This window comes from Chelonia mydas, chromosome 7 (assembly GCF_015237465.2).
Source record: "Chelonia mydas isolate rCheMyd1 chromosome 7, rCheMyd1.pri.v2, whole genome shotgun sequence".
Lineage (NCBI taxonomy): Eukaryota > Metazoa > Chordata > Testudines > Cheloniidae > Chelonia > Chelonia mydas.
The window spans coordinates 44841678-44853794 of record NC_057853.1 but is presented as its reverse complement, the minus strand read 5'-3'; the positions used below and the strand labels follow the sequence as shown (position 1 = coordinate 44853794).

The 12117-nt window shown below is 44.0% G+C and overlaps 1 protein-coding gene across 10 annotated transcripts in view; it reads right to left on the bottom strand.

The window, feature by feature from the left end:
- Positions 1 to 12117, bottom strand: part of DOCK3 (dedicator of cytokinesis 3) — a 604430-nt gene that overhangs the window by 117937 nt on the left and 474376 nt on the right. For all 10 annotated transcript variants that reach the window (XM_043550359.1, XM_043550357.1, XM_043550356.1 and 7 more), the window contains exons 16-19: positions 3133 to 3295; positions 2456 to 2562; positions 1496 to 1667; positions 445 to 542 (exon numbers count right to left, since the gene is read on the bottom strand). In XM_043550359.1, coding sequence (XP_043406294.1) covers positions 445 to 542; positions 1496 to 1667; positions 2456 to 2562; positions 3133 to 3295 — 540 coding nt within the window. The remainder of the gene's footprint in view (positions 1 to 444; positions 543 to 1495; positions 1668 to 2455; positions 2563 to 3132; positions 3296 to 12117) is intronic.

The window sequence follows — 12117 nt, the reverse complement described above, 5'->3', positions numbered from 1 at the left end:
AGGGATAATGTCAATTTACTGAGTGTTTCTGGAATTTAGGATTTTTGAATTACAGTTTTTTAAACTCCCAGCTTTCATTCATTTATTTTCTTAAACTTGTCTAAATTCAAATATATTAAATAACTGCAACATTCTAATGCTGTTATAGATTAATGCGTAATGTTCGACGTTATCTCAATCTTTAACTTTTTTGGTGAAGGAATAAAGCAGAAACATGACTTTTCCTTATCTACACACTGAAAATATATATACACAAAACCCTGAGCGCCCTAAAAATACCAGGTACATAACATATCAGTTAACAGTCATATTATCTGGGCTTTAAAAATTGACAGCAGAGAGTCAGTCACAGGAAGGCCTCTTCTGGTTTGCTCCCTCGAAGACACCGTTATCATAAAAAATAATTTTCCCATCAGTAAGACTGACCATTAGTTGACTCAGTACCTTAACAATTTCCTCGCCATTGACATGCCTCAGTCTTCCTAGGATATCCATTACACGGTCTGGGTAAGCCTTCCATTTTAAGAGGGCAAGCAAGTCCACTGCAAAATGACACAAGAAAGCAACATGCACTCTGATATACTGTAAAGCACAAGGACACTGAAGAATGTCTAGTACAGGCACTACATGGCTAGGTTACTAAAGTTCAGAATCAGTATGACAACAATAGAAGGCCAGACTGGTCACTAAAAGAAAGAAAGAAATGTTTCAGTTTCCACTGCACGTTTAGATCTTGTCTGTGGTCTCAATCCTGCTTTTCACGCAATATAATGAAAGACTGAAACATGGCATAAGTTTAAGTGAAGCCCCTAAAATACTAACAACAGTTCAAGAATCCTTCCCATAACAAAAGCTTGTGCGTTAGAAACATGCTCAGAACCAGTCAAAATTTATAAACAAGTAAGGTAGGAAGAAAGTCACCCCCAAGATGTGATAGAGATTGAAGAGGCGATACTTGTTCCATGAATTATTCCTCACCTCAAAGAGAAAACCCAAGGAGTAAACCTCAGAAACATATCTTACATTATTGCCAAAGAAATGAATGGTGTTTAAAAAGTAAAGGTTGTATCTCTCCCCATTTTGTCTTGATGTTGCATTGTGGGCAGTCACATTTCACCCTTTGGTGCCTCTGAGGACTTGAAGTAAGCAACATCAAGCCTTGATCACAGAAAACTTCAATATAAAGCCCAACAGAGTTAATTTAGAATTGAGTAAACATGCTAACTTTGAATTTATTATTCTCATGAGTTTAATCAGAATTAACAATGTTTTATCCTAGCCTTTGTGCCTCTATTTACAGAAATATACATACTATCTCTGTTACAAGTTAGTATGCTCATTTCCTTAAAAAACCCTGTCTCTACTCATTCCAGTAGCAATGAAGCTTAGTAAATATAAGCACAGCTAGCATTAAACCATAGAAAAAAGGAACATTATATTGAAAAAACAGAACATGTTTCAATGGCCTTGTTTTCAGAAGGGACAGTTATGGTACCGTTCTGGGTGAGTTTGGTGGAGGAGAGCTGGGTCGAGATCGAGAAGGTCTCTTTGGTACTACGCTGGAAAATGAGGCTAGAAGGGATGTTAGGGCAGCCATTGTAGTCCTCTTTGCAGCAGGGCAGCCCCAGGTACAGAGCATGATTATTAAATGTGCTGTTCTCATCACACTGCAGATACAGAAAGGAAACTAAATTTTACCCAGTTGATTCACTTTATTCCACACATTCATGCCTTGCTAGCAACTGACTAACAATACTCTGAATTATTATTTGTATTATCATAGCACCTAGGAGATCTAGTCATAGATCAGAATCCCATTGTACGATCCTCTGAGTGCACAGAAAATCTATACACAGAAACCTAGGCTTGCCATCATCAGGTACACTACATTAAGTCATCTGTGCTTAAGAAAATGTGGTCTCCCACCCACAGATCCCTTCAGAACTTTTAAGGACCTTTCAGATACACTACATATATCTATTTGAGAGCTATATCTATACACTGAAGGAAAAAACTAGGGTGACCTGGTAAGGACAAAATTACTCTGCTAGAGTATTGTCGAGCAGGATTATGGTGTCTCACATTACTAGTCTAGTCCATAACAGCACGTTTTCAGAGCATAAAAGCGTATAGTAATAACATACCCTCATAGCATTCATGGGTGGTTATGAATACTAGTGAGACTGAATTTAAAACCAGAGAGGAGTCACAAAAATCATTATAATTTGAGGGGGAAAATCAATTGTACCTGAAAAATGAAACCCATCTATACCAAGTCCTATAATTTGGGATCTGTTATAAATAGGTTCAGAATCCTGTCACTATTTCCTCACGTAATGAAAAACCGCATTATCAGAAATGCAATGACGATTACTCAAATGTATCTATACTGAAGTAGGGATAAATAGGTGGCAGGTCTGCAGTGCAGCATTAGAAGAGTTGTGAGCTATGGTACCTTATAAACATAAAGCTCATGGATATCATCTGATAGGGTGGTGCCATCATCCCTCATCAGAGGAGTAAATGCAAAGCCAAAGAGCTTTTTTTCTCCTTTGTCTTTAGCTGCAACAGGAAATAAAGAACATAGAGAAACATTTCTGCATATGCTGCAAGTGTATGTGTGTATATTTTTTTCCCCTCACTCTCTATACTTCACACTCACTCCTTAGCCTCTCTGTATTTCTAACAACCAATGCATGAAGCCACATCAGGATTCATTTTTATATCTATCTGTAGATTAGCGATATACACACACACACACACACACACAGTACTAGGTCTCAGTTTATGCTATTGACCACACAATTAGTCTCTACAAATGTAAATCAGACAAGCCTTTATCAAGATTGTGCTGACCGGAGTAAATGATATGCACAACTTGTAAAGATAATATGTCAAAGAACACAGTAGGAAAACAACATGGGAGTCTGTTGTCCTGAACTGCATGTTCTAATCTAGACCCTCTTTTTCTATTCTCTAACAACCCTTGATAGCACCAGGATTCTTAACATTGTACTTATTGTACTTTAAGGTTCCCTCTTCCAGTGATATGGCATTCTAATCCTCTACTTGTAATGGAAAGAAATCAACATTTGTAGATTTGTTTTGGACAAACGATTATGTTGCACTCACTGGAGCAATGCCTGAACTCAAAACGAAGGTGAGACCCACGAAACCTGTCAATGGGGATGGGTAGCTTGATAATTTCTCCCCAACGAGGGCTGTTACTGTGGTAGAGGACAAAAGAGTGGTATGCACTTCTGTTTGGCTCTCCTGAGCCTAAGCTGATACAGTCCTGGAACAAAACACAAAAGAAAGAATAAAAGACATCACCTCTACTACACAAGTAGGTTTCAGAGTAGCAGCCATGTTAGTCTGTATTTGCAAAAAGAAAAGGAGTACTTGTGGCACCTTAGAGACTAACGAATTTTAAGGTGCCACAAGTACTCCTTTTCTTTTTGTGAATACAGACTAACACGACTGCTACTCTGAAACCTGTCATTATGCAAGGCACTGAATTTAGCCGTATGGAGTGGAAAAAATTTGTTAGTCTCTAAGGTGCCACAAGTACTCCTTTTCTTTTTACACAAGTAGGGTGACCAGATGTCCCGATTTTTTAGGGACAGTCCCAATTTGGGGGGCTTTTTCTTATATAGGCACCTATTACCTCTCACCCTCGTCCTGATTTTTTACACTAGCTATCTGGACACCATATACACAAGTCATTTTATTACACTGAGAGAGCCTCATGCTGAGATTACTGAGGTTAGTCTCTTTTTTTCTCTGTATAATTCATCCCCTTCTGCAAACACAAGGACAGAGATAGGAGGAGAATCCTGGATGCAAAGGAATCTGAAGTTTTTTGAAGGGAGATTTTTAGACGGTGCTTTGGATCAGAGGTACAGCTCTGGGACCTGTGTCTCAAGCAGCATTCAAACAGGAGTTGTTTGCTTTCCTTTTTCCTCAGATTATTAAGTTTTACCTTTGCATCAAGTAAGTGCAGGATATATATTAACAAATGGATCAGAAGGAAAAAATGGGAAGTAACAGATAATTACTCACTTGTAATTAGGCTTCTCTGAAAACATCATTTGGCTAGATTCCTACTTTTGGGTCTCAGCTCACTAATGTAATACAGGGAAGAACTCTCTGAGCTCTCAACTTTTTTTAGCTCTTTGAAGCCCTGGCCATACAGCCCTGTTCTGAGATCAAATGCCAGTGCCCCAGTGCCCTTAGACAGAACATTTTATTTCATGTTACTGAGTAATGGCAAGCAAAGAACACACAGGTTAATAATTACCACCTAAAGATACCAGAGTGGATTCCCACTCTTGGAGACTAAAAAACTCCAGGGTAGTCTTGACTAATCTATACATTCTCAGCACATGGAGGAACAAAAACTGTACAAGTCAATTTAATTAAGGAGTATCATGGAAACTTCCTGAATGCCCCATTCACAACAGGAGGTAGGACAGTTGGGAGAAATAGTGAGCAGGTGGCAAACAGCTGGAGAAAGGGTGTCTACACTACGAAATTAGGTCAAATTTATAGAAGTTGATTTTTTAGAAAGCAATTTTATTCAGTTGATTGTGTGTGTCCCCACTAAGCGCATTAAGTCGGCGGAGTGCGTCCACAGTACCGAGGCTAGCGTTGACTTTCGGAGCGTTGCACTGTGGGTAGCTTTCCCGCAGTCTCCGCCGCCCATTGGAATTCTGGGTTAAGCTCCCAATGCCTGATGGGGCAAAAACATTGTCGCGGGTGGTTTTGGGCACATGTCGTCAGTCGCCCCTCCCTCCGGGAAAGCAACGGCAGACAATCGTTTCACGCCTTTTTTCCGTGACGGCGCCATACTGCTTTCAGCAGACAGTGCAGTAGGACTGCTAACCATCGTCATCGAACCACCGCTTCCGCTGCCACTCTGCTCTCCTGATGCTATGAATCCACCTCGCAGGTCCTCTATATGACCGTCGTCATCCACTGCTTCCGCTGCCACTCTGCTCTCCTGGTGGTCTCACAGGGCTGCTTCCACTGCAACTCTGCTCTGCTGCTCTTGTCTCTCCATACCACGGCAAGCGTGCAGTCCACTCAGCTGTTGTGTCCTGGCAGCAGACGGTGCAGTAGGTCTGCAAAACTGGTCATCCAACCACCGCTTCCCCTGCAACTCTGCTCAGCTGCTCTCCTGCAGACCCCATACCACGGCAAGCATGAAGCCCGCTCAGATCACCGCGGCAGTTATGAGCATTGTAAACACCTCATGCATTATCATGCAGTATATGCAGAACCAGAACCTGCAAAAGCAGGCGAGGAGGCAATGGCAGCGCAGCGATGAAAGCAATGAGGACATGGACACAGACTTCTCTCAAAGAACGGGCCCTGGCAATTTGGCCATCCTGGAGGCAATGGGGCAGGCTCATGCCATGGAATGCCGATTCTGGGCACAGGAAACAAGCACAGACTGGTGGGACCGCACAGTGTTACAGGTCTGGGATGATTCCCAGTGGCTGCGAAACTTTCGCTTGCGTAAGGGCACTTTCATGGAACTTTGTGACTTGCTTTCCCCTGCCCTGAAACGCACAAATACCAAGATGAGAGCAGCCCTCACAGTTCACAAGCGAGTGGCGATAGCCCTCTGGAAGCTTGCAACGCCAGACAGCTACCGGTCAGTCGGGAATCAATTTGGAGTGGGCAAATCTACTGTGGGGGCTGCTGTGATCCAAGTAGCCAACGCAATCACTGAGTTGCTGCTATCAAGGGTAGTGACTCTGGGAAATGTGCAGGTCATAGTGGATGGCTTTGCTGCAACGGGATTCCCTAACTGTGGTGGGGCAATAGACAGAACGCATATCCCTATCTCAGGACCAGAGTACCAAGGCAGCCAGTACATAAAACCGAAAGGGGTACTTTTCAATGGTGCTACAAGCACTGGTGGATCACAAGGGACGTTTCACCAACGTCAACGTAGGATGGCCAGGAAAGGTACATGCCGCTCGCATCTTCAGGAACTCTGGTCTGTATGAACAGCTGCAGCAAGGGACTTACTTCCCAGACCAGAAAATAACAGTTGGGGATGTTGAAATGCCTACAGTTATCCTTGGGGACCCAGCCTACCCCTTAATGCCATGGCTCATGAAGCCATACACAGGCACCCTGGACAGTAGTCAGGAGCTGTTCAACTATAGGCTGAGCAAGTGAAGAATGGTGGTAGAATGTGCATTTGGACATTTAAAAGCGCACTGGCGCAGTTTACTGACTCGGTTAGACCTCAGCGAAACCAATATTTCCATTGTTATTACTGTTTGCTGTGTGCTTCACAATATCTGTGAGAGTAAGGGGGAGACGTTTATGGCGGGGTGGGAAGTTGAGGCAAATCGTCTGGCTGCTGATTACACGCAGCCAGACACCAGGGTGGCTAGAAGAGCACAGCAGGGCGCGCTGCACATCAGAGAAGCTTTGAAAACCAGTTTCATGGCTGACCAGGCTACAGTGTGACAGTTCTGTTTGTTTCTCCTTGATGAAAACCCGCCCCCTTGGTTCACTCTACTTCCCTGTAAGCCAACCGCCCTCCCGTACCCCCTTCGATCACCGCTTGCGGAGGCAATAAAGTCACTGTTGCTTCACAATCATACATTCTTTATTAATTCATCACACAAATAGGGGGATAACTGCCAAGGTAGCCCGGGAGGGGTGGAGGAGGAGGAAAGCACCAGGTGGGGTCGGAGGGAGGGAAGGACAAGGCCACACTGCACTTCAAAACTTATTGAATGCCAGCCTTCTGTTGCTTGGGCAGTTCTCTGGGGTGGAGTGGTTGGGTGCCCAGAGCACCCCTCTCCCCACCCGCGCGTTCTTGGGCATCTGGGTGAGGAGGCTATGGAACTTGGGGGGGAGGGCGGTTGGTTACACAGGGGCTGCAGTGGCGGTCTGTGCCTTTCCTGCACCTCAACCATTCACCAGAGCATATCCGTTTGATCCTCCAGTAGCCTCAGCATTGCATCCTGCCTCCTTTCATCATGCTGCCGCCACCTTTCCTCTTGATCCCACCATCTCTCCTGTTGCTCCCGACACTTGTCCTCACATTCATTTTTGCTTTCCTGGACTCTGCCATTGTCTGCATCCAGGCATTCTGCTGTGCTCTTTCAGTTTGGGTGGACTGCATGAGCTCAGAGAACATTTCATTGCGAGTGCGTTTTTTTCACCTTCTTATCTGCGCTAGCCTCTGGGACAGAGATGCTAGTCGCAGCTTTGAAACATTTGCAGCTGCGGAAGGAAAAAAGGGAGACTAAATTGAAAAAGACACACTGGCTATTTAAAAGGAGAGGCTGATATTTTTGGGTTAACGTGCAGCACAAACCAACTAACCCCCCCACCCAATTCTCTGGGATGATCGCTTCACCCCTCTCCCCACCATATGGCTAACAGCGGGGATGATTTCTTTTCAGCCACAGGCAAACAGCCCAGCAGCAATAGCCACCTCTGAATGTCCCCTTAATAAAATTCCCCTATTTCAACCAGGTGACCATGAATGATATCACTCTCCTGAGGATAACAGAGAGATAAAGAATGGATGTTGCTTGAATGCCAGCAAACAGCAGGACCACATGCTGCCATGCTTTCTTATGCAATGATTCCAGACTATGTGCTATTGGCCTGCCGTGGTAAAGTGTCCTACCATGGAGAAACCTTTTACAAAGGCTTTGGGAGTACCTCCAGGGCAGCTTCATTGAGATGTCCCTGGAGGATTTCCGCTCCATCCCCAGACACTTTGACAGACTTTTCCAGTAGCTGTACTGGCTGTGAATGCATCCCAAGTCTTCAAGGCAAATTGATCATTAAACATGCTTACTTTTAAACCGTGTATTATATTTACAAAGGTACACTCACCAGAGGTGCCTTCTCCACCTTCAAGGTCCGGGAGCCCAGGTTGGGAGGGTACTGTCTCCAGGGTGATAAACAGTTCCTGGCTGTCAGGGAGAATGGTTTCTCCGCTTGCCTGGTGTGTGCTATCTTCAACCTCCCCCTCCTCATCATCTTCGTCGTCCCCAAAATCCTCATCCCTGTTGAGTGAGACTCCCTTGCAGGAGGCCACGTACAGGTGTGGGGTAGTTGCAGGGGCACCCCCTAGAATTGCATGCAGCTCATCATAGAAGCGGCATGTCTGGGGCTCTGACCCCAAATGGGCATTTGCCTCGTGGGTTTTTTGGTAGGTTTTCCTGAGCTCCTTAAGTCTTTTGGAACGGAGTTCTGATAACACGGATTTGTCTCCCCATACAGCGATCAGATCCAGTACCTCCCATTCGGTCCATGCTGGAGCTCTTTTAAGATTCTGGGACTCCATGGTCACCTCTGCTGATGAGATCTGCATGGTCACCTGTGCTGATCAGCTTGCCACGCTGGCCAAACAGGAAATGAAATTCAAAAGTTTGTGAGACTTTTCCTGTCTACCTGGCCAGTGCATCTGAGTTGAGAGTGCTGTCCATAGCGGTCACAATGGAGCACTGTGGGATAGCTCCTGGAGGCCAATACCGTCGAATTGCGTCCACACTAACCCAAATTCAACCTGGCGATGTCAATTTCAGTGCTAATCCCCCTCGTTGGGGAGGAGTACAGAAATCAATTTTAAGAGCCCATTAAGTCGACAAAAATGGCTTCGTTGTGTGGATGGGTGCAGGGTTAAATCAATCTAACGCTGCTAAATTCGACCTATACTCGTAGTGTAGACCAGGGCCAAGAAGGAGACACTCCATGGTTTGTATTGAAATACAGATATACAAAAAGGTAAAGCACAAATGCATGCACTAGGCTGGACACCTGCAAAGCAACCTGGAAGCTCTGACTACACCATACATCTTAAAACAAAGCAGAAAAAGGACAGTTGAAAGAATCTGCAAGTATAACTTCCAAGAAAAATTGATTTTGTTTTTGTTACCCCCACTCCTTCCAGGAAAATAGTAACCCAGTTTTTGGATTATTGATTTTTTATTTTTTGGGTGGGGTAGGTTCCTCCCTTTTAATGTTCTGAACTTCTCTATCAATTTGAAATATTTATATGGAAGGAACATAACAGAATGAATTCAAAATAGAACAGGTGCAGAGAATGGTTACTAGGATGATCCAAGGAATGGAAAACCTACCTTATGAGAGGAGACTCAAAGAGCGTGGCTTATTTAGATTAAGCAAAAGAAGGCTGAGGGGAGATATGATTGCTCTCTATAAATACATCAGAGGGATAAATGCCAGGGAGGGAGAGAAGGCATTTAAGTTATGCACCCATGTGGACACAAGAACAAATGGATATAAACTGGCCATCAACAAGTTTAGGCTTGAAATTAGACAAAGGTTTCTAACCATCAGAGGACTGAAGTTTTGGAGCAGCCTTCTAAAGGAAGTAGTGGGGGCAAAAAACCTAACTGGCTTCAAGACTGAGCTTGATAAGTTTATGGAGGGGATGGTATGATGAGATTGACAACAATGGCATGAAGCGGATCTGTGACAGCTAGCAGCAAATATTTCCAATGGCTGGTGATGGGACACTAGATGGGGATGGCTTTGAGTTACTACAGAGAATTCGTTCCCAGGTGTCTGGCTAGCGGTTCTTGCCCACATGCTCCTCAGGGTCTAAACTGATCGCCATATTTGGGGTCGGGTAGGATTTTTTTCCCCTGGATCAGATTGGTAGAGACTCTGGGAGGTTTTTTTGCCTTCCTCTACAGCATGGGGCAAGAGTCACTTGCAGGTTTAAAATAGTGTAATTGGTGGATTCTCTGTAACTTGAAGTCTTGAAATCATGATTTGAGGACTTCAGTAACTCAGACAGAGGTTAGGGATCTGTTACAGGAGTGAGTGGGTGAGGTTCTGTGGCCTGCAATGTGCAGGAGGTCAGACTAGAGGATCATTATGGTCTCTTCTGACCTTAAAGTCTATGAGATTATAATGTAACAGAATAGTCTGGCGGCACTAGGACTCAAGTGCCCCTCCCCACAGGTAAAACAGCAGAGAGGAACCAGCCAGAAGCAGCCAAAGCAGGGACCACTGGACATTCAGAGAACTTTCTACAACTTTGACTGGATTTTCTGTGCCCTATGCTGATTGGCTGTTTGCTTCAACGAGAGCCCTGCGCAGATACAAAATTTGTATCCACATTTGATCCATGATCTGCAAAAATGGTCCATGATATAAGGTGGATATCTGTAGAGTTGCAGGGCTCTAGCTACAACCCTCTCTCTCCTTTGCAGTCTCTTCACCTTAGCTTCACTCCACACCTGCTCCTCTTACCCCCTTCCCTATCAGCCTCACTCTCCTTCTCTGCCCTTTATATTTAGCTTATCTCCTTCTAAGTAACCCCACAATAAATAAATATAATCATGTAACTAACCTGACATTTGCTGCCATTACACTGTTCACTCAGCTTGTGTATTATACCCTCTTCCCCTGCCCTGTGTCTCTCTTGTCTATTTAGACTGTAAACTCTGGGGGGCAGGGACTCCCTACTACTGTGTATATTTACAGTGCCTACAACAATGGGGCCAATTCTTGGTTGGCTCTTAGGCACTACATAATAAATAAAGTTTAATCTCTTTTAATATTGCTAGAAGCTAGGATATAGAAGATAAACTGATCAGCACTATAAGGAGTTTATATCATGGAAGTAGATGCGTAGTAAGATTGGATACAGGCCTGGGTGAATGGTTCAATATTGTGACTGGAGTTAGATAAGGGTGTGTGTTATCATCAATCCTCTTTGCATTGGCAGTAGATTGGGTGATGAAGCAGGCAACACAAGGCATCATGGACGGTGTAAAATTGGTTAGCAGAGACTAGTTAACACAACGTTAACTTTGCCGACAACATTGCTTTACTGAGGCCAGGTCTACACTACTGGCTAAATCGGCGCTGCTCTGATCCCTGCAGCAGTATCGGTTTAGCAGGTCTGATGAAGACATGCTAAATTGATGGGAGAGCACTTTCTGATCGAATTGTCTACTCCACCTCTCCGCCAAGAAGGGTAAGGGAAGTTGGTGGGAGAGTGTCTCCCATCGACACAGCACAGCGTAGACACTGCGGTAAGCGGATCTAGCTACGTTGACTCCAGTTACGTATTTCAGTGAAGTAGCGTAACTTAGATCGATTTACCACCATAGTGTAGACCAGCCCTAAGTATGAACTGGAATGGAATTACTGCCCTTACATCAGAGGTAGAACAGGAAGCAGCAAAATTTGGACTGAAAATCAAGGCAGAGAAAAATCAATATTATGAAAGTAGAAAACTGGACAACAGATACAAAGGTGTACATGCATGGAAAAGAAATTTAACAGCTAGCAATGTTCTGATACCTGTGTGTGTGTGATGTCACTCAAAGGTGGCTGTGATAAACATATTCACACAAGAAAAACACCACTTTTGGAAGGATGACCAAATTTGGTCAAACAGATCTTCACACCAAATGATAGGTCAGATTATATCATGTGATTGTTCTGAGCATGTTTCTGTACAGAGCAGAGACATGGCCAATGACTGTGGCTAACAAAAAGAGATTGGAGGCTTCCCATCAAAGATGGTGGAGGAAAATACTGAATATTTCATGAAAAGACAAAATTACAAATATAAGAGTAAGGGAGCTGAGAGAGCAGGACAGGTTATAAAATATCATCAAAGAAAGATGGGTCAGCTGCCTAGGACATATATACCATATGGAAGGCAAGAGACATGCTAAGCAAGTATTGAAATGGGTATCTGACAACGGAAAAAGAAAGCAAGGAAGGTCAAGGAAGAATTAACTGAAGACAGTGCCAGAGGACACTGATTGATCTGGCATCAGCTGGGATGAAGTACCACAACAACTAGTGAGTGACCATAATCAGTGGAGGAATTAAACTTTCCAATTTGTCAGCGGCTCAGAAGGAAAGAAGACCAAAGGTGAGGTTTCTCTCTTTCTACATGTTCCCTCACCCATACAGCAGATTTCTGTATATGATGTGGCAAGGCATCTTTTTTGCCACGTTAGCCTCAGCATTTCTCTCTGTGGTGGCAGAGGCAGGGCTGGAGTAAGTCAGTCCTACTCTGGAGGTTTTTAAATTCTTAACTTCGGTTTATTTACAATATTTACAAGGTCAGGCTCAGGG